General features: G+C 39.2%; 1 protein-coding gene across 1 annotated transcript in view; it reads right to left on the bottom strand.

Annotated features, from left to right (window-relative positions):
* SLC6A2 (solute carrier family 6 member 2) overlaps positions 1–19,580 on the bottom strand; it is a 54,338-nt gene extending 34,758 nt beyond the window's left edge. The window contains exons 1-3 of the mRNA XM_003758785.2: positions 19,210–19,580; positions 5,407–5,538; positions 2,631–2,868 (exon numbers count right to left, since the gene is read on the bottom strand). Coding sequence (XP_003758833.1) covers positions 2,631–2,868; positions 5,407–5,538; positions 19,210–19,528 — 689 coding nt within the window. The 5' untranslated portion in view covers positions 19,529–19,580. The remainder of the gene's footprint in view (positions 1–2,630; positions 2,869–5,406; positions 5,539–19,209) is intronic.
* Positions 19,581–26,034: the final 6,454 nt, after the last annotated feature.

Genomic DNA, 26,034 nt, shown 5'->3' with positions numbered 1-26,034 from the left:
AAAGAAAAACTTACTTGAAAATCTAGGAAAAGCGTGGTTCCCCAAACTCCAGAAAAAGGAATGCTCTTAATGTCAGGGAGGGAGGGGTTTAAGACAAGGGGACAAATGAGATTTCCTTTTCTCTTCTAGATTATTCAGAAAAAGTCTCATGTCAGGGTGAGTCATGGATGTTACTTGCAGAGGTCAAGAATGGAAGGAACCAAAGACAGAGCAAAGACAGGATTTTTCCAGCAGGGAATTGCAGAGCACATGATTTAGCAGCAGCAAGACATATTAGAAAGAACAAGGAAGAGAAGACAAGGATCACAGAATTAGAGCTAGAAGGGGTATTGGGAATCCTTAAGTCCAAAATCTTCATTTTGCAGAAGAGGAAACTTCCATAAAACAGAGATGGTAAGTGACTTGTCCAAGGTCCTACATAAAAGTGGTGAAATTTGAATGCAGATCCTCTAATTTCAAATCTAATGGTCTTTCCATGGTAAGATAATGCCTCTTGACTTGGAGGCCAATGGAGCTTCCTGTCAAGGCAGTGGCAAGACACTCCAAGATAATGACGCTCCTGTGAAAGTTTGTATCTAAGGAATCAATTTGTGGGTTATTCTAAATCCCAGGACACTGAGGAACAAGGTGAGCAGTCATTATTGTTATTTTTATGAATAACAATACAATCTCTAAAACCTCAGCTATTTGATCTATTCAGAAATGGTATAAACAAAACTTGTTGAGTAAAAAGTTCCAGAAAATTTCTTCCTTTGGGGGATTTTCAGGATTTTAATTGTAAGAGATCAAAGCATCTTAGAATATCAGAACATTGGAAGATGCCTGGAAGCTCAAAGTGGAGAATAAGATAGCATCATATGGGAGCTCATAGACTATCAAGGAGACAGGTATCATACACATGAAGAAAATCAACTAAAATGTTAGGGAGATTGGGCATTGAGGCCAGTGTGAATAAATACAGCCTCCTCATCCCACCTCAAACTATTTTCACTGAGTCAATTGGAATTTGCTGGTCATGTGGTATATAAGGTGGAAAATGAAATACATCTTAAAATCAGAAGACTTGATTTCAAATCTTATTCCTGTTGCTTTTTTACTATGTGATTTTTATATGGTAGGATGAAAGAAAATGAGATCATGGATTTAGAACTTAAAGGAAGTTTAAAGTCATCTAACCAGACTACTTTTTAATGGTTAAGAAACTGAGGTTTAGAGAGGGGAAGTCCTATGCTCAAGGTCATAAAGTTAAGTATAGAGCTGAGAGATTCTTAGACTCCAAATCCAGCATTTTTCCCATCACACCAAGATAAAATTCAGTCTAAAACTAACAAGTGAAAACAACTTGAAATTACTAATTTCTTTGGTACACTATCAACTTGTGGGACTAGCACTTTCTGACCTTTAGGTTTAAAAAGCATTGCTATATAATAGGGAACTATTGTGACTGATACTTTTAAATAAGTTTACTTATTAGTGTCCATCTAAGATAACCACATACCAAAAATTATATTACAAGCCTAGTGAAAATTACAGTAAATGAAAATATTCTAAATTCAGACTTTTTTCCAAGTCAAGGAAGCTATCATTTGAATATAATTAGAACAATCACTAATAATTGGCTTTAACACTAGAATGGACCTTAAATGATGATGATAATGATGACAATATTAAACCAATAGTTATGTAGTTCTTTCAGTTTTACAAAATATTGTTTGTTGTTGTTGTTCATTCTTACCCCACTTTACCTAATCCCATTTGAGATTTTCTTGACAAAAATACAGTAGTTTGACATTTCCTTCTTCAGCTCATTTTACAGAGGAGGAAACTGGGGCAAACAGTGTTAAGAGATTTCCTCAGGGTCACATAGCTATTAAATGGATGAGACTGAATTTGAACTCAGGTTTTCCTGACGCTAGGCTTGTCATACTATTTACTATGCCACCTAATTGCCTCAGTTGCAAAGTATCTTATGAAAATTATGTCATCTAAATAACTGATGCTCACAACCACCCTGTGAGATACCTAGAGTCTCATATATTTCAAATGAGGAAGTTGAGGAGGAGAAAGGCTAAGAGATTTGTCCATAATCACAGAGGAGTTCATTTCTTGAAGCAGGATTCAAATTCGGGCTTTCTTAAGTTAGTCTGATCCTTCTGTTCTGTGTAATGTTACCTTAAAGATCAAGTAACCTAACTTGCTCATTTTACAGGCAAGGAAAAAGAGGTCTATCTGGATAGTAGACTCACCTAAAGTCACATTGGTGGAAAGTAGCAGAGCCAGGATAGGAAACCAAGTTTTTTAATTCAAAAACTAATGTTCTTTCTACTGCACCCCAATATAATATTGACCCATCTTCATTCAAATAGGACAGATGCATACATTATGATGCTGGGTAGGATATCTCTTCTTTCTAGGACTCTTTTTTTTTTAATGGTCTCATCCTTTCACAACTGATGAGAATATCCAAGATACACAACAATAAACCAACCCATTTTGACTTTGCTTCTTTTCAATTCAGCCATCCTTCTGTTGGCCTATAACAGGAATCAAAAGGCTTAGTTGACCTGTCACCAGTAAACCTCCATGTCTGGGGAGCACAAAAGGGGAACAGAGAATGGACCAACACTTACTCATAGAATTCAGCTGCCGGAGTGTTCTTGTACTTGGAGTATTTGGTTCCATTGCCTAGCACAGACCCATTGAGAAACTTGGAGTCTGTGCAGTTCGGACTGTTCCAGGGGTGGTCACAATTGGTCCAGGGAAGATTAAGGGTGAATGAAGAGAACAGGTAGTAGAGAGACCAGGCAATGATGACATTGTAGTAGAAGCCCACATAGAGAGCAATGAGGATAACAGCGTAGCCAACACCTGCAAAGAAGTTGGGGAATGATAAGAGAAGGGACTCCAAATACAAGCTCAAGAGCCATCTCCTTTGCAGAATCTTCTCTGACTACTCTATCCAACTTATAGCTCATTCTCTGAGGTCTCTGTAGCCTTTATATAATATTTGATTTTATGCAGGGTGTCTCAAAAGTCTTAGCACGATTTGAGGCTTTAATAAATATAACATGAAAAACTAGGTAGCACAGAAAACAGAGTACTGGGTCCTGAGTTAGGAAGACCTGAGCTCAAATCCAGCCTTAGACACTTATTAGTTATGTGACCATTTTACATCTCTATCTTTGTATCTTCAACTATAAAATTTCACTTCTCAGGGATCTTATAAAGACAAAATAATATTTTTAAAGCTCTTAACACAGTGCTTGACACATAATAAGCACTTAATAAATGTTATTTTCCTTTTTTTCCTTCCTTGTCTTTTCATAAGTATTTAATTGTCATGGCAAAAGTATCTCTTCTCTCAGTACTCTCTCCATTGCCATCACACTAATACAAATTTTTTGTATTATTTGCCAAAACAATTCAATAGACTCCTTAAAAGTTTCTCCATTCTCACTCAATCTTCTATTTAATTTATTCTTCACATAGGCCCTAGAATGGGGACTTGGACCTATAATTTTATTTGTATAGGGAAGAGGTATGAAATTTATAGCCCTCTATACAACCCTAATCAAATTAAAATATAACTGGGAAGTTTTTGAAAAAAAAAATCCAATAAAGATATAATGTTAATTTGTGGGGGTTTTTAAAGTCAGTATATCTATAGGGATCCCATGTTTTTGAGTTTGACATCACTGGTATAGAGAATTTCCAAGCAAGGAAACACCTGTTACCAATGAGTCCACATCTTTTCTTCAAGAGAGGATCTTAGAGATATCTGGGCCACTAAGAAATTAAGTGACTTTTCCAGACTCATACAGCCATTTTGTGTCAGAGGCGGGTTTTGAACTCAGCTCTTCCTGGCTTCAAGGACAGTTATCTCTACTACACCTTTCACCAACCTTCATATCAGTCCTAAATTAATCTTGATTATGTATAAATATAATCCTTTCATTCCTCCACTCAAAACATCCAGTACCTGTTTATTGTTTATTGGGTAAAACCCAAGCTTCTTTGCCTGAAAATTTGACACCAATATTGTTCAAGCTCTAACTCATATAATTCTCCATCATATATTCTACAGCTCCAAAGTGAAACACTTTGCTCTCCCCAAATTTGCTTGCCTCTTTCTTTCTCTATGGCTTTGGGTGTCCTTTTCCCCCTCTAGAATGTACTTCTTTTCTTTCATTGCCTATTGAGATGGTACCACATTACAGGAAGAAGTGGAAATATAAGGAAATACAGAAAAGAGCACATGGACTTGATATACAAGATATAGGTTCCACTCGACTACTGTGTACTGACTGTGTGACCTAGGTAGCATCATTTACTTCCTACAGGTCTCAGTTTCTTCATCCATAAGATGATATGAAAGACTTTTTTTTTTTTTTTAACATTTTGTGATTATATAAATGCCACCTCTTCTTTGCTGTCTCCCCTGATATTTTTTAGTCAATAATGACCTTTCCCTCCGTGAATCTCATATAACAGCTTGTTTTCACATCTTGAGTGTACTACTAGCTCATAATATTTATGAGGATAGGGATATTTTTATGGTTGCTCATTTTAAAGTCATGTTCAATTCTTCATGAACTCATTTGGAGTTTTCTTGACAAAGATTCATTTCACAGGTGACGAAACTGAGCAAACTGGAATAAGTGACTTCAGCTAATAAGTATTAAATGGGATTTGAACTCAGATCTTCCTGACTCCAAGACCATCACTTTAACCATTGTGCCATGTAAATATCCCAAAGGCAGGGATAGGATCTTATTGAAACTTTGCAGCCCTTACCCTTTAGTATAGCATTGAACACTGTAGACACAGGATTCTTAAATTTGAATTTATTTAATTTACCTTTCTGCTTAGTATCAGTGATAAGGAAAAACCCAGTTTGCCAAGCCAAATGCTTCCTTCCTAGATTATTAGTATAGGCAGAAGAATGCAGATACTGATGCCTTTTCCTTTTGAGATGCACCAAGTGATACCAACCACACAGAGACACTGAGTATTTCTTCCAGAAGTCATCACTTCAAGTCAAGTCACCATCTTCCAGTATCTTTGAATGCCTGCTGTGCTTGAGTCTCATCAGTTCCCCAATGATAACACTGATACAATTAAGTCAGGCCATCTAAAAGTACTATACCAGCCCTGGTGGCAGACATTGTAACAATCAAGCTCAGGCCCGGTTTTGTTTTTGTTTTTTTTTTTTTACCCATTCCTCTGCTTTCCCTTGTCTCCCCATTCCCCCACTTTCCTTTGTCTCCCCATTCCCTTGCTTTCTCTTGTCACCCCATTTCTTTCTTTTCTCTTATCTCCCATTTTCTTTTTTTCATTGTTCCTTGAGAAGGTACCTTTACCTATCTTTTTTCTTCTCCTCAAAAACCAATATCCCACTCTTCTTACCTTTGAAAAATGGGCAAATTTTCCACACAGTAGCAGCTCCTTCCCGGTTGTACTGACCCAAAGCCAATTCCATGTAGAACAAAGGCATCCCAGCAATGATGAGGAACAGGGTATATGGGATTAGGAAAGCGCCTATAAGACATACAGAGAGAATTTACTACCTATGGTTCAGGTTAACTTCCACCTTGAACATTTATTACCTTTCTCATCTGAATACCAGAACTTTTCCCTAGTCACGCTTAAAGAACTCAAGATTTGATCATTAATTAAGACAAGGCTTATGCCAAGGAGAGACAACGTGATACTGTAGAAAAACCTCTGCATCTACTGTCAGAGGACATAGGTTAGAATTCTGGTTCTTTCTTTCACTATCTGGGTGACCCGAGACAAGTCACTTCTTTAGAATTTTGCTGCCTTATTTTCTAAACTGTGGATAGCTGGAGCTACACAAGGCAGAGACAGGTTTTAAAGATCAAAAGCAGTTTATTTAATCACTTTCAGAGTGAGGAATACAGTTCGCAAACTGGAAGTTCTCCTGGGCAGGTGACCTCTTCCTTTTGTAGGAAAGGTAAAGATTCTATGCACAAATCATAAATGGGAAGGAAGGGGAAATACAATACAATCATTTTCAGTGGCTGAGTAGTTTCCCATAACAAGCCCATGAATGCAGGACAATAAGAATGTTCTTCAGACCTGTGGGAATATTTCATAAGTGATTATTTCAACCATTGTTACTTGTTGGGGGGACAGAAATCTTTAATTCACTTCACTTAACATACAGAAGAGTGTTATCAAGAACTGGTTGATCATTTCAAACTGTATTCTAACACTTGTCTCCCAAGTCAGAAAAGACAGATCTGAGAAATCTAACTATTAGTGCAGGGGTCCTCAAACTACAGCCCACGGGCCAGATGTGGCAGCTGAGAATGATTATCCCCCTCATCCAGGGCTATGAAGTTTCTTTATTTAAAGGCCCACAAAACTCAGTTTTTGTTTTTACTATAGTCCGGCCTTCCAACAGTCTGAGGGACAGTGAACTTGCCCTCTATTTAAAAAGATTGAGGACCCCTGTATTAGTGTATTCATTACACATACCATGTAGATAATTATGAAAATCATAATAATTTTTTCTCATCCTCATTTGGAAGATGAGGAAATTGAACTAGAGAGCTCTAATGACAGTCCAGATTTCTCTAGCTGATCCATTAAACCATATGTGTACACAAAATATCATCCATAAAGATGCTAGCTCTGGCACTGTTATAGGAAGACCAAGCTATGATCATGTCTGCCAATATTGGGACCCTCCAATATGAGGGAGCATAATATTCTATTTGTCGGTGATGGTGGTGATGGATTAAGGATAGTAATCCTTATATAGTCCTTATATAATAATCCAAATATAACCTGCTTCTTATATTTCTAGAGACCTTTTTATCCCCAATGTCAGATGCTCCCAGAAGATGATGGGATCAGGAAAAGGAACTATGGCCCAAATCCCTGAATACTACAGATACCCATTGTTCTGGTATCCTAAAGGCCAGTTTGACTAGCTCTAGACTACCTTGCCCTCCTACTCATATGGTTCATTCAAGATACAAGACAATGTTCTTTTTTTGCCCAAATGGAGGCATGATTTGTGCCCCATTCACCAGTGCCCTTTCACAAAATGTGAGGCAAGTGTTTCAATAAGGCCTGCTTTGGCTCTGAATAAGGGGATCCCTCTATACAGCTTTCCTTCAAAATAAGAATTTAAACTTATGCCATCATATGAAGTATTCTGTCTGTCTTGGAAATAGAGAGTGGAAAGGATAAATAGCAGGAGGATGATAATTATGATTTATCAAGTATCTAATAAGAGGACAAAAAGTCATAAAAACTTACTGATGGAAAGATGATATTACTGACTCACTTTCAGTAAAGCAGGTATTTAGAGTGGAATTTTCTTTTTTTAACCCTAGATTGAAGATAGGCTGTCCTGGGTCATCCATGTATATTCTTTCTAGTTCCAGCTTTTGTGAGACCCACAACTGACCAGGGCATAAAGTCAGCTCACAGTCTTGGAAGAGAGTGAAGTTAATTAATCGATGACGTTAAGCTTTAGGCTTGGCTTTAATGGCAAAGGACATTCCTTACTAAGCTTGCCTGCTACAAGTTGCTAAAAGAAAAAAAGGATTAGGATTCCCTCAGTTGAAGCTTTTGACAGACCAAAAGGGAAGACCAGAGCTTTACAAAAGGCACCAGGACACTGTCTGAAAACCTTCACCAAGGAAGGGAGGGGATAAACATTTATATAGAGTCTGTTATGTGCCACACACTGAGCTAAGAGTTTTACAAACATATTATTTGATCCTCAGAACAACTCTGAGGTTTGTTTCCCATTTTACAGATGAGGAAACTGAGGTAAACAGAAATTAAGTGGCTTGATCAGTCACATAGTTAAGTGGTTGAGACTGGATTTAAACTCAGGCTTTCCTGAGTCCAGATCCAATGTTCAGGCAAATTCATCTGGAGCCAGTGAGTAGCTTCAGTCCCAGCAAAAACAAAAACAAACAAACAAACAAAAAAAATATACTAGCAGAAAATATGACTCTGATTTATTGTAAACTGAACACCTCTCTTAAATACCAATCCCGCCCAGACCACTAACAAGTGACCAAAACAAAGGATTTCACTCCCCCTTCCCCAAATTAGGAAAACAACTTTATATAATCTAGTTCCAAAGCTCAAAGTAGACCTTGACAGAATCAAGAATTGGTGAGAAATAGAAACATACTCTCTGAGTGTTGCTGTTTAAAAATAGAGAGCCTTAATAATCCCTCCTCCCAGCTCCCTCATTTTACAGATAAGAAAACAGTCCTAGAAAGTGATCTATCCAAGGTCACAGACCCATATAAAATGAAGGATAGAATGAATCCCAGGTCACCTGACTCCCATTCCTGTGCTTTTATTCCTCTCCTCCCCCCTCCTCTCCCCCCCCCCAGTTTTTGGATATATTTGATTTCAGTAAGTAAAGATTTTCAACACCACACCCATGGAAAAAACACAGAGTCAGCCAATATTTACCAAACAAAAGACCAAAATCCATCATAGATTTAAAACTAGAAAGGGCCTTAAAGGTCATTAAATCCAATCCCCTCATTTTAATGATAAGCCACTAAGCACCAGAGAGAGATTTTCAGGATTGATGCCTAAAATGTCTGCCTCCAGATCCAGGATTCTTTTCCCCATATCTTTCTCAGATTGTATGACCTAGAGTAAAACTTCCCTCCTCCTTATCCTGATGCACTCCAGTTCTGAGAAACTCAAATTTCCTTCCATTTAGTCATACACAGGAGACAGGGATCCCCCTGCCTTAGACCCAAACGTGTTCTTTCTTAACTTAAAAAAAAAAGTTAGTCTGGTAGACAACTCAGGCTCAAATCTGGATTCTACTATATATTAGCAGTGTGACCTATTCCTCTGAATAACAGTACCATCCTCTTGGTACCTGCCTCCTGGCTGTTCCATAAACAAGGCACATCTACTGTCTCTGGGAATTTTCTCTGGCTGTCCCTTATGCCTAGGACATTCTTCTTCTTCTGCTTAGATTATTGAACTCCCTGGCATTCTTTAAATCCCACTTAAAACTCCACCTTCTACAGATACTCTTCCAGCCCCTCTTAATTCTAATTCTTCCCTCAGTTGATTATTTATTCTATGTCCTGATTATAGCTTGCTTTGTCTATATTTCTTTATAATTATCCCCATTACCTTCCCCGTTAGATTTTGCCCCCATAGCTTGACACTTAGTGCTTAGTGCCTAGTATATGTTTGACACTAAAACAATGTTTACTGATTGATTAACTCGGAAACAAGTCACTTTATCTTCGTGAACTTTGGTTTCTTCATATGAAAAATGAAAAATAATGAGTTTCATGACCAACTTCAAAGGAATATTATAAGAAAAATGTTTTGTATTATAAAAATGTCAGTTATTTTTTGTTCTCAATATAGGACGCTGATCCCCAGCAATGAAGAAGTTAGCCTGGAATTAAAATGTTTCTTTATCATTCATAAGATTATAGATTTAGTGCTGCTAAAAAACATAAATCTGAAATCTTCATTTTAGAAATAAGGAAACAGTGGCCCAGTGCTATTAATTGATTTGCCCAGAGAAATAGCCAGTAAGTGCCTGAGGCAGGATTTGAGCTCAAGTATTCCATGCCCTGCCTGATTCAGTCCACTGTATCACCTTCCTTTAAAGAATTGCCATGTCAGAATTAGAAGGGACCATCTAATTAGACCAAGCTCTTTATTTGACAGAATAGGAAGTTGATCACATTTCACATGGATTATTAAAATGACTTCCTAATTTGTCTCCCTGATCAAATTTTCCCTTTCTCTAGTTTGTTTTCTACCAAACTGTGAAAATGATTTTCCTGAAACAGAGATCTGACTTTGTCATTTCTCTGCTCAAGAAATTCCAATGATTCCCTTTGGGAGCAGATATAACTCCTCTGTCAGGCATTTAAAATTCTTCACTGCCATATGAATGTAATGGCATATTTCTTTGTTGTAGTAAATGATTGTGAGTTGGAGGCAGAAAATCGTGGAAAGATCTACATGAATTGATGCAGAGTGAAGTAAACAAAGTCAAGAAAACATATACAGTAACTACAACAGAAATGGAAAGAACAACCACACACTCAAAAATCAAAAATGAATGTCACCAAACTATAGGGATCAAAAATCCCTATGAAGAGATATAATGAAGAAATATAAGAACACACCCACCCACCTCTTCATGGAGTGGGAAGTCTACATATTATATATCCTCTTTTTTCCAGAATTTTTCAGTTATTGATCAATTGTGCTAATTTTTCTCCTCTAAAAACACAAATCAAAACATTATTTGTCATATGAGATGGTTCTCTGGGAGGGAAAGGAAGAAAGATTCTAAAGATAACTATGATGATATAACTAATAGAAAATATCAACAAAAACTTATTTAAGATATTCTTTACAACTTGACCCCTTTCCTACCTTTCTAGCCTCATTTCACATTATGTCTCTTCAGAGTCCTCTAATCCAATGGTACTGGCCTTCTTTCTGTTCTTCACATGTTCTTCCCTCTGCTTTTTGGCTTTTTTCATTGCCTTCAAGACTCATCTTTAGCACCGTTTCTGCATGAAGCCTTTCTTCCTCTCCTTTATTTTGTTGATATTTTGAGTCCCCCTTCTGAAAAATCAACTTATGTCTATTTGACATATAGCTATATCAGCACACATGTCTGAGAAAATATAAACTGCTTCAGTGCAGAACTGCTTTGCTTTGATCTTCATATCCCTGGCTCTTAGATTTAATTGAAGATTGGTCTCCTAGTTAGGGTGACCGTGTCACATACTGGATGTGTGACCCTGGGCAAATGATTTAACCTTTTATTAGCCCAATCAGCTCTCTATAACTCTAAGTGGCAGAGAAGGGATTCAGCTGCATTGGTAGAAGGAGTTTCCTCAGTAGGAGATCTGAAATCATAGATCTGGTGCTAAAAAGAAATAAGACAAAAAGCCCATGCACTAATAAATGCTTGTGGTCTGATTAGAACCCACAGGAGTGAAGGGATTTGCCTAAATTCACACAGTTGGTAAAGGGCAGACCTTTCTGCTCCAGGTCTGCAGCTCTTTTTCCAGCCTGGCAGACAGACTGCTGCAGCTTCTCCTGAGAGAACCACACAAGTTGATAGAGGAAGAAGGAACAAAAGCTAGCACCTAGAGTCATAATACCTCGGGGGCACCAGAATGAGGATGGCTGGGGCTCTGCAAAGAAACTCTCAGGATTCTGTCAATAATGCAAAGACAGAAGAGGAAGTGAGCACAGTGATTAATAAAACCCACAGATAAGCCCTAAATCTTGTTTTAGCTTATGATTCCAATCTTCTGCCCCCACAAAATCTCACAATGCTACTTCATTGCACAGTGCTACTTTGACAGGTTGGAAGCTCAAGTGAGATAAACAATGTAATAAGGCTTTGAAAACTGCAAAATTCTGTACAAACATAAGAGGCTATCTTTACTTAACAATTTGAGTTGTTAAAAAACAGAAAACACATTTATAAAAGAGTGCATTCTCTAATGCCTGGGAACAACTACTGAATTATAGAAATTAGTCTCAACTCCCTCTCAACAAAGAATGCCCCACTTGACAGGTGGTCTGAGAGCCTTGCTTGAATGACTAGAACTTCTCTCCCCTCCTCCATCCCAACCAGGCAGCCCATTCCATTTCTAGACTACTCTGTTAGGATATTTTTTTTCCAGAAATTAAGCTATTTAGCTAACAACCAGTAAATAGGGGTTGTCAACCTTAAAATTTTTTCAACAGCATCCTTTGCTATAATGAAGATCAAGGAAAATTGAGTAACAGGTTCAAAGGGAAAAGATATTTTGACAAAATCCCAAAGTCTGAATGGGAACAGGAGGAATGGGATGGAAAAGAGTTGAACTGAAAATAAGAAAATCCATTAATATATTTTCAAAAAAATACTAGAGAAACAATAATATGGCAGGAATATAGTAAGTAGAGAAGAAAATGGATTCTGTTCTCTTCCTGGGCTTTCTACTTCAACTTCTCAGAAATCAGATCTTCCTAATTTGAGGCACTCACTTTGGTCAACTCAATTCACTTTTCAGAGTTTCATTTCCTCATCTGTAAAATTCAGAAGGGTGATTTCTAAGGTCCCTTCCAGCTCTAGATCTCAAGTCCAATAGTCTTAAGTCTCTATCATATCCAAGTATCTGGATCACGTTGCAACCACCATAGGATGCTCACAACAATTCCTAGATCTTTCATCAAGTATGCAAAAGGTTCTGGCTCCATCACTACATTATCTTCCTCAGGCCTCACCATCTGCCAGGAATGCACTGGAAAAAGCCAATCAATTCAGAGGGAACAGATTTCCAGAAGAATATTGAAAACATTGGAACTGCTCTGTAATGTGGAACAAGTATGGAAGAAGGCAGAAAGAGGTGCAACCCACCAAAGTCAAGGGAGTACTGAAGAAAATTCAAACAATATCCTACTCATTACTGATACTGGTTAGAAAGGACTCCTTCTAAAAAAGTATGAATGGCTGAGCTCAAGTACTACCCCTTCTGTATGCCCATACTGAACTTGCAAATATAAGCACATATGCAATCATATGTACCAACTAATTCAAATGAGAAAGGACCTCAGAAATCATCAATTCTATAGAGGTGAATACTTAAAAGAGAGATTCTCAGCTACTTGTCCAAAGTCATAATGTTAATAAATGGTAGAATCAAGATTTGAATCCAGGTCCTCGGGCTTTAAATTCTGTGCTCTTTTCATTCATTTCCAATTCACAGTGTAGTACTAACTTCCAATATGTACTTAAATAAGTCATATTTTCTTTTTTTTAATGAGGATTAATGTATTCAGTAACCTCTTAGATTTCTTCCAAGTCTGCTATTCTAAATCCTTAGCAAAGAAAGATAATACTTTGTAAGAAGCCTCCCCCCCCCAGAGTTGATAAGTGGTCAACTCTAAGAGTCACCCCCTAATAGGATACAAAATTTGGGACCACAGGGAAACCTCCAAAGGGATACCTTTTACCAGTATAGATTTGGCTGTATGGTTGTTTTATATGTTATATTTTATTCTCTCAAATGTCCTTATACCAAGTCAAAATATATCAAAATACAAGCCCATTTTTGGGTGGGGAGGGAACTCCAGGAAAACTGGACCATCACCATGTTTATACATTTTTTTCAGTGTTATATGAAACTGCCTAGTAAACAGTGAGCTTTGGATGAATAACACAGGATAAGGTAACTACTACCAGCCCTGATCTGGGGTGGTGGGCATAAAAACTCCTGCTTTTTGAGGTGAAAAGACCTGGTACACTCCATCTTGAAAAATCTCCTATTTTTGTTTTTTTCAATCAGATTTGGAACACAGGAAGTTGGAATGAGCTCAATCACCACATCTTGATGGTCATAACAGCCAGCCCCTCAGATCTGGCCTCAGAAGCAAACATGATACAGAGAAAAGGGTTCTGGAGGGTCAAGCTCTCTCTGGGTTTACCCCCCTACTTCTGTCATTTATTACCAATGTGGTCTTGAGCAAGTCATTTAAATCTGCAAAATTACAAAGATGTACTAGACAACCTCAGGAATTCCTTCTAGCTCACATCCCAGCTCTAAAGCTAGGTTCCTCTAATTGAAAAGTTCAGCATATGCAGCTTTACAGACTTCTTTTACTAGTCTGGATGAAATAAAGAGTCTCCCCCACTAGGAGAGAGGATGCCCTGAATTTACAACATACTTTAAAGTTGCCAGCACACTTCCATATCATGGATTTGTGGTATTTTCAAGGAAAGATTACTACAGATCCAAAAACTAGGGTGCATACTGCTTGCCAAAAGTCACAGAATGATGATCTTTATTGTTATTCCAGAACTTCATCTCTTCAGTTACTGTCTGATCCTTTTTTTCCTTTGCTTCTTTTATTTTTTATATAGCACCACCAATCTCAAGTGGGAAGGGACTTTAGAGGTCATCTAGTACAGCCCCTTCATTTTAAATTGGCTCATCCAGATAAAGAAGTTTATCCAAAGTCACACATAATAAGAGGGAGAGCAGGAATTGAATTCAGATCCTTTAACTCTCAACCCAGTAGTCTTTCCATTATCCCATGTTGTTTTCTTTATGTGATCTTAGGCCTTTATTCTTTTTCCTACTAAGATGGTATCCATCCCACTCATTCATGCATTCTGTCATTCCACTTAACCATATGCTAGGTATTGCACTAGGCAAGCCAACACTATAGCCCCAGGAATAAGCTTATTCATAAGACTACACTTACTATACCCTCTCTGCAAGATCAAACATAAAGCTCTCTTTTCAATATGTCCTCTATACAGGAAGGAAAGTTCATAAAAATCCTCCCAACTTAGGAAGACTGATCCCATCCTGGCAGCTGGACACAATGACCCAGTCATGTTTCCCTCTTCCTGGTAGATCAGTGACTCCCCGGCAGTGAAAGTGCAGGGTGTTGAAAAAAGTTTAATTAATGGGGAGGGAGGGCTATTGCATTAGAAGCAAACATACTTTTGTTACCTTCCAATCTTGTCTGGGTTAGTTTTCTTTGGAAACACTTGGAACATAGTTCCACAGGGGAAAAAAAAAAAAAAACTACATACCCAATAAAAATCCCTTTAAACTTGCATGAACACTATGCCCTTTGGGAAGATGTTTAGGCAGGTAGGTGCTCAATAATTCATTCAGAAAATATTTAGCTGGGAGTTCCAACTATTGGCATCTTGTCATTTCAAAATATCCTGCAGTCAATGCCAGAAAGAACAACTGGACTTGGAGAGGTTGCCATGTTACAATTGGCATGGAGCATTGTAGCAAGAGCCTGTGGGCATGGGTTGAGGCAGGTTTACACGTAAGGTAACAGTGCCCTCCAATGCTGCCTCAAAAACTGTCTAGACTCAGACTGGTAAAGTCTGAAAGGATTTTGCAGATCATCTATTCCAACTCTCTTCATTTTACAGATAAGGAAACAAATTCCCACTAAGAAAGAAAGGTCTTTACCTAAGATCAACCAAATAGAGTGAGAGATCTAGGACTAGAACCCACACCCAGACTTCCAGGCCAAAATTTTTGTTTGTTTGTTTATTTTTCTCTAGGTCACCATTTTAGAAAGATCTGATATGAAAATTCATTTGAATAAATTTTTTGTTTCATTAGCATCATATTCAAGAAAACCTGAGGCATACCTAGGACTGTGAGGAAGGCATTAGCCCCAAGAATATTCTCAAAATGATAGAGAGATTGCTGGCCCTTTACCATACCTCAAAGAAGTCACAGAGGGGCACAGAAAGAACTGGTCTGGAAGAGGGCAAGGGAACAGTATCATGAATCGACAAGGATTAAGGGGGAAGAAGGAGGAAATATGTGATCCCCTCTTTCTATCTGGAGAATTGTCTGTATATCATCCCCTTCATAATTGGTGAAACATTCCTAATTGTCTCTCAATTAGCAGTTCTCTATTTCTCTTTGCTTTCCGATTGCTATTCCCCCCCCCCAAATATTCCCCTCCAGTCAAATTTGTCTATTTCACTCTCCCTCAAACACAGTACATGCTTGAAGCATATTATACTTTGTACTTTGTCTCATAAGTTCTCTATTCTTCTCTGCTCCCTTCATTATTGTGTCCTGAACATGGTAGGCAATCAATAAATGTTTGTTGAAAACTAAAATAATAAAAGTTGAAAAGTTTCACTACAAAATTCCACTCAAAGCCTTATTGGCCATGGTGTCAAGGAATAAATAGAGATGATTGAATGCCAGAAGTGTTGCTGATATCAAAAAATTAAATACTCTTTTAAAACAGCACTGAAGATCTTTTAACTAATAAGAGATAATGGTGTCCAGCACAATAATAAATGTCTGACAAATGAATAAAATATTTGTTTGTTAAGATATGATCTATAGTGGTCAAAGGTGTTGATATGAGTAAGAACATTAAAAAATGTAATTCAATGTATCTGAAATCATGGTACACTGGATAAAGTATTGGTTTTGGAGTAAGATCTGAATTCATTTCCCATCTCTGCACTTCATACTAAGTCTTTTCTGTTTTCTAGGCTTCAGTTTCTTCCGCTGTAAAATGAGAGGATCACACTAAATGACCTTTAAGTTTCCTTTCATTTCTAGATCTAGATCCTATGAAGTCTAAAGATTATAAATGGTGGGATCTACCAAGATTATGTTGTGAACCAATGTGTTAGATGGAAATGTTTTCCCCATCTGGAAATTGATAGCTGTTGGCTAAATGATCTCTTGGGCTGCCTTCCAGCTCTAACTTTCGGTAACAGTCTTGGACTCCCCTTCAAGAATCTTCATTCTTTTTCAGTCTTTACAAATCCATTGCTTCTTGTCCAAAGGTGAATCTATCAACAAGCATTAATTATCTAGTAAATGCCAGGTATGAGACCCAGAATTTGGTTTCTTGGCAATGGGCTTAGCTTCAGTGTTCCCAGAAAACTCCTAAAGATATAAGTGGTATAGAAGGTCCCCACGTGTATTAGCTGGGGCAGGTACTTACAAGGAGCTCCCTCCACTAATGTGATCACAAGCCCAATTTAAAAAAAGAAGGAAACCAATGGACTCGTGTGATAGGTGCTGAAGAAAAAAGACAAAAATGAAACATACCCTGCTCTCAAGGAGCTTGTATTGTAAAAGAAAGTCCTACCTCATTAGGACAGAAAGACCAAATCACATAGATAAAAAAAGTAAGAAAAGTGTGTGTGTGTGTGTGTGTGTGTGTGTGTTTCCTTAAAGTTGTTCAAGGTCAGGTTTTTTTTCCCCTTTGGATCCCCAGAACCTAGCACAGTGCCCACCACATAGCAGACAATAAATACTTGTTGTTGGATATGTAGAACAAGAAAATTTGCAATAATCACATTGCAAAAGTTTCATGCAGTCAGTAATAATAATTGTATTCACAGAAGAAAAAGTCCTTAGCTCAAAGTTGATAAATTGACTCCTTCATGGTCATATCATTGAGCCCATAATATGAGAAGTCAAGTCAGCTAAACAGAACATTTTCCCCCTCTTCTCATGTATTCACCTGGACCAGATGCTTCAGCTGACTGTAAATAGTAGTTTCAGCCACCAGCATCCTCTGCAGCTTCTTTCCTCTGTCTCACAATCTGGCCCGCAAAGATTCCTCAGGAGGCTTGGAAGCCCAAGAAAAGCACCAGAAGGCTGGGTTGACTATCATTGGAGATCACAGACATGGCCACTTCTCTGTCCACCCAATATAACCATTTCAAAAGAATTCCCATGAGGAACCTGAAATTTAACCTTTCTCTGAAGTAGATAGAGAACTCATATCCACATAAGAGCAAAGAAGTCAGAACTGGAAGGGGCCTTTGAAAGCAGTAATTCCACCTTGTCCCTCATTTTTCTGAGAAGAAATTTAAGAGTCTGAACAGAAAACCTGACTTTCCCAAACTCTGCTTGGGTAATAAAAAGAAGAGCTTGTTAGGAACTCCTGTCTTCTGACTTCAAAGATCTTATTAGACTAATGCCTATCTAACTTTGTTCACATCTCCCTGACTCAGCAGTGGAGGGCCTTAGAATTCCTATTCAATAAATCATTAAGGCCAGATCCTTTAAATAATTACATCTATTTCCTACCTTGTAGAAGAAACAGAAGTCTACTTCAGGTGCCAACACAACATTGAATGGGCAGTTTAAGTGGTCTTGCAAGATGTTGAAGTGAAACAGTGTAAGGATTCAAAACAAAATCCTTAACAATTATCATTATATGCAAATATTCCTCCTTAGTCTATGTCCACAATTGTTCTATATCAGTCCTCAAAGATGATATCAGCTCTTACAATCAGGGTGACTGTTCCAGTGTTACGGGATTTTGACCTGAAAGGAACCTTAGCTATCTATATGACCTCTCAGCTGTGATTGCTGAGTGAAGAGAGGACAGGAGTGACAATGGGACAAAAATCTGGATCTGGGGAAAGTACCATCCATTAATATTTGCACCAAATATTGACTTCACATACCTATTTGCAGCAACAGGAAGAGTTTAATTTGCAAAAGTTGTTCACTTTCATTTTCAGACTGTCATCATCTAAAGCACATAGTTCATTTTACAAAGAAAGAAACTGAGTCCCACCCTCTTAAACTACTCAATGGGGAATGGTTTTCAAGAGACTCAAAATCAAGATTCTTTCTGCACTCCTGCCCTTACCTCTCAGACTTTCTACTCTCCAAAGTTTTTCCCAAGACTAAATCCTATACTCCTAAGCAGAAGTCTGAATTCACCCAACACTGATTCAGGAGATACCACAGCCAGACATTTTTAGCCTTAGACACCAGGAGTAAAACTCCTCATATCAGGACTCATTTTCCTTCCATCTTCCCCCAAAGAAGCTAGATCTGGCTTCCACTACCCGTTACAACCCCCAGAACCTGAATGCTCCTTTCCCCTTTGTTCCTAGAATCTTCCATAGTGCAGAGAAAAGGATCTTGAGTGTCCTCCTGGATGTTCATCACTTAAGTCCACAGCCAGAGAGTGGATTGTATCTGAGACCCCAAATTTCCTGATTTGTTGCTCTTTGGAGCAAGTTAATTTCACATGCTTTTCTCAAAATAGGTCTCTAGTTTAGTAAAAGTGTATTCTCTCTTAATCTCCTCTCAGATACTTCCTTATACTTAACTTTCCAACTCCAGTTTACTGATTGCAGGCTATAGCCTGCACGCAGACTTAGAATTCATAATTGAGAAACACGCGGAGGGTGGGAACAGGGAGAAGAAGCACTTTTTATTGCTACGAACCAGAACCCAGATTCGCGCGCAGGAAACTGGAGCTGGACTCTCGGTAAGCCTAATGATTTCTCACTTGGTATTCAGCACTCCCCACTTTCCAGTTTTCACTGTCACAGAGATCCCAGATAGGGTTCCTTGTCCTGCCTGGCTGAGCTACGCGGTTTTTTTTTTTTTTTTTTCTTTTTTCTTTGATGAACTCTGTTCTCAATGCCTGTGCGTCCTACTCAGTTTTTCCAGAACTCTGGCTCCAATCTTGTCGTGCGCGCCTGTTCCACTCTATCTATACACAGCACCAAGCTAAGTTTCGGTACCCAGGGATTTTACCAACTCTCAGTGCGCCCATGTGGGCCACAAGTATCCATGCGCCTAGTGTCCCACATGCCCTCAACTTCCACCCATCTGTGCGCCCACAGTAAAAGCCCCCACCGTGCGCTGGGTCTCTCACCGCCACCATTCTTGTAGCAGAGGTAGGGAAAACGCCAAACGTTGGCCAGGTCCACCGCAAAACCGATCACGGACAGGAGGAAATCGATCTTCTTGCCCCAGGTCTCCCGGGGTTGCGAATCCCCGCCTCGGGGCGCAAGGACGCACTGAACCCCGTTCTGCTTCTTCACCAACACCAGCTCCACAGCTTTCCGAGTGGGTTGCAGAGGTGGCGGTGGTTGGAGCTGCTGCTGAGGCTGCTGGTTCCTCAGTTGCCCAGGACCCTGGCCAGCCCCGCTGCACTCTGGCTGCACCTGCGGATTCATTCGGGCCGGGAGCATGGACGCGACCGGGATCGGACTAGGCTATCCGGGTTCGAGTTCCAGCCGGAGCCGGGGCGGGCGGTGGCTCTGCTTAGACAAAAGGGAAGGAAGAGAGGGAGGAGAGACGGGCGGTCACCGGAGCCGTTCCGCCTTATAGGGGGCCTCCCCTCGGACGGAACCGGGTCCTGGAGATGGAGTACTGGACGCGCGAGATGAGAAAAAAATCAGAGAAAGAGATAGGGTACCACTTCTACTGAGGAAGTTTGAAAACAGATATCGTAGTCAAGTCCGGGTTAAATGGACCCCATAGGTAAAAAGCTGGAGAGAGTGACCCGAGGTCGGGGTCCTGAACAACTGCCCTGTCCCTCTACAGCAGAGGAAGAGAGTCAGGGAGAAGACTTTCTAAACCCTGGCCTCTTTGATAGGATAGCTTAAAGGGTGTCCCTGAAAGTCTCTGGGAAGCCTGTGCTGGAGAAAGAGACACAGCGCAGAAACACTCATAACCAGCTGAGGCTTGTATACAGAACGTTCAGTGATACTCAATCTTCAGCCCAACCACCAGAATTCCCCCCAAATTGCTGCTACTCCAGCCTTGCCCTCAGGGCCTGACTAACCTGGAGGACCAACCTCTTATCCGCGAACCCTCTCCTTCCCACCCCCCGCCTGAGCGAGCACAACCTCCAGCACCTTTGTCTACAAGCTGCGTCACATGCACACACTCTGCCCCTCAGTTCCAAGGCCCTTGGCCCCTGGCGCTTTGTCAACATCCCTCCTTATACTCTCCCCCTCATATGCCCCTTGCATCCGCCTAAACTCGTTGTCTCCCCGTCTCTATCTCACTTTATGCCTAAGTCTCACTTACTCGGTCTCTGCTTCGTTCTGTCTCTGTTTCTTTTTATCTCAGTGTCTGTCCCCCTCTTTGCCTCATATGTCTAATCTGCTCATACACATCTTGCAAACAGGACCAGTTTGAACTACCTCCACTCTACTGGGTAGTCAAGATTCCGCGCTCAGTAACTGGTGTAGTGTCCGAGAGTCTGAAATTCAAAGCAGCTTACTCCTGAGATGATGACTTGTCCGGTTTGTGCTTCTTTCTCCTGTGTTTCCAGCCCCCTTGGTGAGCTCCCTTCTTCTGTGTTCCCAGCCCCCGTGTCCACCTCCCCTCGAGGTCAGCAAGAGTCAGGTGCAGTCGCTGGATCTGCTTGGTTAGCTCTGATCGGGAAGGGCGGAGGGCGGGCTGATGATAATGTAGCCTGAGCCCTCAGGTAACGCATCGATTGCATTAGAAAGTTCTCAGTCCTGGATCGGTCTGGAGCCTGTTAGAGCTAATGGGGACTGACAGCGCTGCGGAGAGATGGGGACACGGAATGGACTTCACCGAACCCCGGGATCCCCACATCTCTGATCACAAGCCATGCAAAGTGGTAGCCTTTGGTGCCTCCGCATTTCAGGGTGCCAGTGTCTCGACTCCTAGCGTAGGGCACTTGAACCTTGCCTGGACATCTGGCACAGTGAAATGTCCGAGAGCTCGGGAAGGAGAAGTATTAGTGACGGTGGGGGCTGAAGGAACCTGGATACTTAGCTGGGGTCTCTGGGATTTGAGTCCCAAGACAACTAGACACTGATTTCAATCATTAAAGGAAAGCAAAGCGAAATCCTTCTTTGGGAAACAGGATCGGAAGCTCGAAGACAGAAATGTGGGGATACAACAAGGCAGAAGATGACAAGCAAAGGATAAGAGAAAGAAAAATTGGGATTTTGTGTGTAGGGCTCTGGATTTAGAATCGAGATCTAAACATAGATTCAAACTTCCTTCAAGTACTTCCTATTTACTGCATATGACCACTAAAAAGTTACAACTTCTCATAATCTCAATTTCCTCACCTGTGAGATGGGAGTGATTGCTCTTCCATCCCTTTGATAATGTGACAAAAAGGCTTTTATTAAAAATCTAGAGCAGATTGGGGTCCACTTCTGAGCTCTAGGTACTTAAATCTTATTTTAATCAACTTCTAACTGACCATTCGCATTTCAATTATTTAAATTTTTTCCTGAGGAGGGGTCCATAGACTTCTACTTCCAAAGCCATACATGACATAACAAAGATTAAAATTGTTTTACAATTTTCTCCAATCAGACCATAAAGAATAATACTATTAACCATTGTGGGGAAGGGAAATAAAGAAAAGGTGAGGGATAAGGAGGGGAAGAAAGAAACGATAGAAGAAACCTAGAATAAATGTTTCCAGAGGACTCAGATGTTTGATCCTTATTAATTTGCATATCCAGAAGTTCCATTTAGGTCTTTTATATCTCTATATTCAGATTCTTAGTGGGGACTGGAACTCTTTTTTTTTTTTTTTTTTTTTTTTTTTGTGGAGGCCCCAAATTCTCCAAATCTCAGACATTATCTTTCTGTAAAACTTCAGAGTTAATCAGGAATGTTATTTCAGCACCCGTACTGACAACCCTGTGAGGTAGATAAGGCTTGTATTGTTATCCTCATTTTATGGATGAGATTTATTCACAGACATAAAGCCCTTTGGCCAAGGTTGTATGGCTAGTTAATGGTACTACTAATTTAGAACTTGGCTCTTGGTTAAATGACCTTTTTGATATACCTTCTGGGCCTTCAGAGGCTTAGCTAGGAATTGCCCTAAACTACCATTGTTTCAGCCTAAGATTTTATACATGAAGTGATTTCCTGAGATAGAACTGGCAATAGTTGGAGATGAGAGGGTGGTCATTTCCAACTGGACCTTGTTCCATGTCCCCAGGTCTGCATCAGCCCTCAGGGCCTTTGGAGCCATCTGGTTTCTCTAGGGCCTCTTCATCCCAATTCCCTCAGGACTGAAAGATGGAGGGGACTCAAATCTGAAGAATTATCTAGAGCTAATAAGATAGGGAGGACTGTGTCATTTTCAGTTACTGTAGGACTTGGTGACAGAGGCAATAGGAAGATAAGGCTGTCCCTGTTAATGCAAAGAGGGCCTGGCCTCCTTTGTCCTTCCTCAGAATCTGTGGCTCTAAGCTTCTCCAGTCATTCATTTCTCTCAGCTTTCTGGAATTGGAGACAGAGGACTTGGCTTCCTAAATTGGTTCTACTATTGCTCATATGAACTAGACTAAGTCATGATCCCTTTTTGAGACTGTTTCCCCACTTACAAAATGAGGAGCTTATCCTACATGGTTTGTAAGATTTCCTTTTATTACTAAATCTCATGATTCTTTTGTTGGAGAACCTCCAACAATGCATCTTTCCCATAGCATTGCCTGGGTTAGAATTTTAACTAAATGGTAGCCACCAATAAACTGTTTTGGCCACCCAGATTTAATCCAACCCAATTCTTTGCTACTCTTAAGAGTAAGATTTCCAGCATCATTATGTAGAACTCCTCTTCCTATACTCTATGATATAACCAAACTGACCTTACCTCTGTTCCTCACACTTGGTTTTCCATCTTTCTTCAGTGTCTGTATTCTATATACATTAATCTTGCCTGAATATGCTCTGTTCTGAGCTACAGTTAAGACAGTGTCTCACTTCTTTCATCATATGGCTTGAGATCTAACTCGTGTCCTTCCTGATCTCCCAGGTGCTACTGTTCTCCTCATTGACCACCTTTTATTAAATTTATATTTTCCTTTATTTGCTAATATATATCTTTTCTCCTCACTTTATCTAAAGGGAAAAAAGTAAGCAATTTGAGAGAAGGGATTTCTTTTTCTTTTCATCTCCCTAGCATATAGTAGGCACTTTATAAATGTTTGTTAATTGTTTGCCAAATATTTATTGAATTTAATTGAAGGTAATAGTTGGTGTTGATGTATTGTTTAAAATTTACAAAGCTATACAATCACTATACCAATTTAATAATCAGATAATCTTTTTTGAAATTATATAGTAAGTAAAAATTATTTATAAATCACTTTTATAGATAAGAAAACTGAGGCTCAAAAAGGTAAATTATGAAGTAACCTGCCCAATATTATACAATTGCTAAGTAGGAAAGCTAATTAGCAAGTCTAATTCTGAACAGCAATCTTTTTCTAAATAACAGATAACTCTAAGTTTTACATCAAAATCTATTTCTGTGGAAAAGACAAACAGGATTAATAACTGGGAAATTTCTGCTTTTGATGTAAGCAGAACAAGGTGAGATTTTTCTGACAAGTGAATTTTCATTTCTAATCATTGCTGAACTACAGCAATTCAGTATGAATTCGCAGGGTTGTATGCAATACTATGAAAGCTTAGGCAATTCTACCTTATATTAATAAATGTGTAGTGACCTGAAGAAGTGTGTATGTGTGTGTGTGTGTGTGTGTGAGAGAGAGAGAGAGAGAGAGAGAGAGAGACAAAGAGAAACACAGAGACAGAGAGACAGCAATACACAACAGAGCGAAATTATTGTTATAGTGACTTCTGTCTTTCTGAGACACACATGAAATTTTGCATTCAGTTCTAGGAAATATTTCTTAGCGAGATGATGGACAAGAAGGACAGTATCCAGAGGTGAGTAAACAGTGTGGTGAGGAGAGTCAAAATTATGTTTTCTGAGGATTAGGTAAAGAAACTGAAGGTGTTTGTCTTAAGGAAAAGAAGTCTTTGTGATGTAAAGAGCCATTTGTATCCAGAGAGGTATCCAGAGAGAAGTATGGAGACAGGATGCAGATCAAAGCATAGTATTTTCATCTTTTTTTTTTTTTTTTTTTCTGGTGATGTTTTTTGCATTTTTTTCTTTACTGCCTTGTGTTTTTTCCCTTCTGATCTGATTTTTCTTGCACAGTATGATGGGATTATGGAAATATGTTTAGAATAATTACACATGTTTAAGTATATAGGATTGTCTAGGGGAGGGGGGAAGGTGGGAAGAAAGGGAGAAAATTTTGGAGCACAACATTTGCAAAGGCGAATGTTGAAAACCATCTTTGCATATATTTGGAAAAATAGAGTAGTATTGAAAGAAAGAATAGAAAAGAAAAGAAGTTTTAGAATAAGGGGCAATGGAGTAGGATGTGATCCAAAAGCAGGCAACAAAAGGACAATTATGTAAAGATGGATCCAATTTGGTCTTTTTTAACTCCAGAAGGAAAAATTGGGTAGAAGTTGCATAAAGTGCATTTCCACATTTTATACAGGAAAATCTTAGAAATCTATAAAAGTTGAATGGGTTAATTAAAAGGTATCAATTTTCCAAGACTGATTGTTACCAAAGGATGTGTGATGAATTCCCAGAAATACTGTAGAATGGATTATTGTTCAGGCATGAATTGAACTAGATGTTTCTATGTTCCTTTTAAAATTCTATTTGAGGATAAACTAGAAAAGGATAGTGATGTCCACCCACACCCCTTCACATCCTACTTCAAATTTCTCTCTACCCCCAAATCTACTTGGCAAAATCCATCCCCCACCCAAAGAAAGAAATATCACATCTATTTTCCAGTTCATCCTATACCTGGAACCATTGTAAACAAATTAGTTTTGTTAGCTGATTGTTTTGCTATTAAGCCTAGAGGGGTTTGTGGGCTGGGAGAATGACAGCCCCAGTGAAGGAGCTGTCCAGGGTCTCAAAGTTATGATGAGTTCCACACTTGGCAGCTCCCCTCCCTGACCTATATTTTAATATGTGCGATTAGATTATTGCTAACGAGGCTTCTTAGGGATAAAAGAATTATGCTCGCTGCCCAGGCTGTGGTAAAAGTGCAATTGAATTAAGGGTTGAAATCGTTTAGGACTGAGCTAGACAAACTGTCCCCCAGGCTGAGCAGTAACGGAGATATTAAGCTTTGGAAATTACACAGAAAAAGTATAATTGATCTAAGGTAACTTTACTAGCCTAAATTAAATAAGGTGATGGTGATAGGCAGAAAGGTTAGAGACAAGAAGATGGACTGAAAAGAAGCTCCATCTGGAAATAAAAAAGAATGCAAAGAGAGAGAATCCATAATCCTATAGAGTGTCAGAACTAAAAAGGCTGTGTGTGTGTGTGTGTATGTGTGTGTGTGTGTGTGTGTGTTTGTACAGCATATTGAAACTGGAAGGGCCTCTAGAGATAATTTAACTGAAATCTTTAATTTAAGAAGTGGGGAAACTGAGTCCCAGAGAGGTACTTTTTCTATAATGAGTTAACAAACATTGTAATACCTTGAAATCTATAAAATAAGCATTCTGATATCTATAGTCAATAGAAAAATCCAAGACGATATCTAAAGAATTAACCTATGAAACAAATGTCAGTATACCTCTTTTCCTCTTGGTAATTAAAATTTTACAGTTTGTCTGAAATATTGCCACTATGTGGGTGACTCTACTTGTTTAGCTTAAGAGGCAGCTAGTAGTCTCTACCATATTCTATTTTTCAAACCAACCCCATCAATATTCTCTAAGTCTGCAGCACTCCCAACTTCCATCCTTCCTAACTCTAATGGCTTCATTATTTTGCTTAGTCTGGGAAAGTTAGACATAATTTGACATTTGTATTATGATAAGCACTCTCTTAGGACTCTGGCACAAAGCC

This window comes from Sarcophilus harrisii, chromosome 2 (assembly GCF_902635505.1).
Source record: "Sarcophilus harrisii chromosome 2, mSarHar1.11, whole genome shotgun sequence".
Taxonomy (NCBI): domain Eukaryota; kingdom Metazoa; phylum Chordata; class Mammalia; order Dasyuromorphia; family Dasyuridae; genus Sarcophilus; species Sarcophilus harrisii.
Note: the sequence above shows the minus strand (reverse complement) of the source record. Positions and strands in the feature narration are given on the sequence as shown.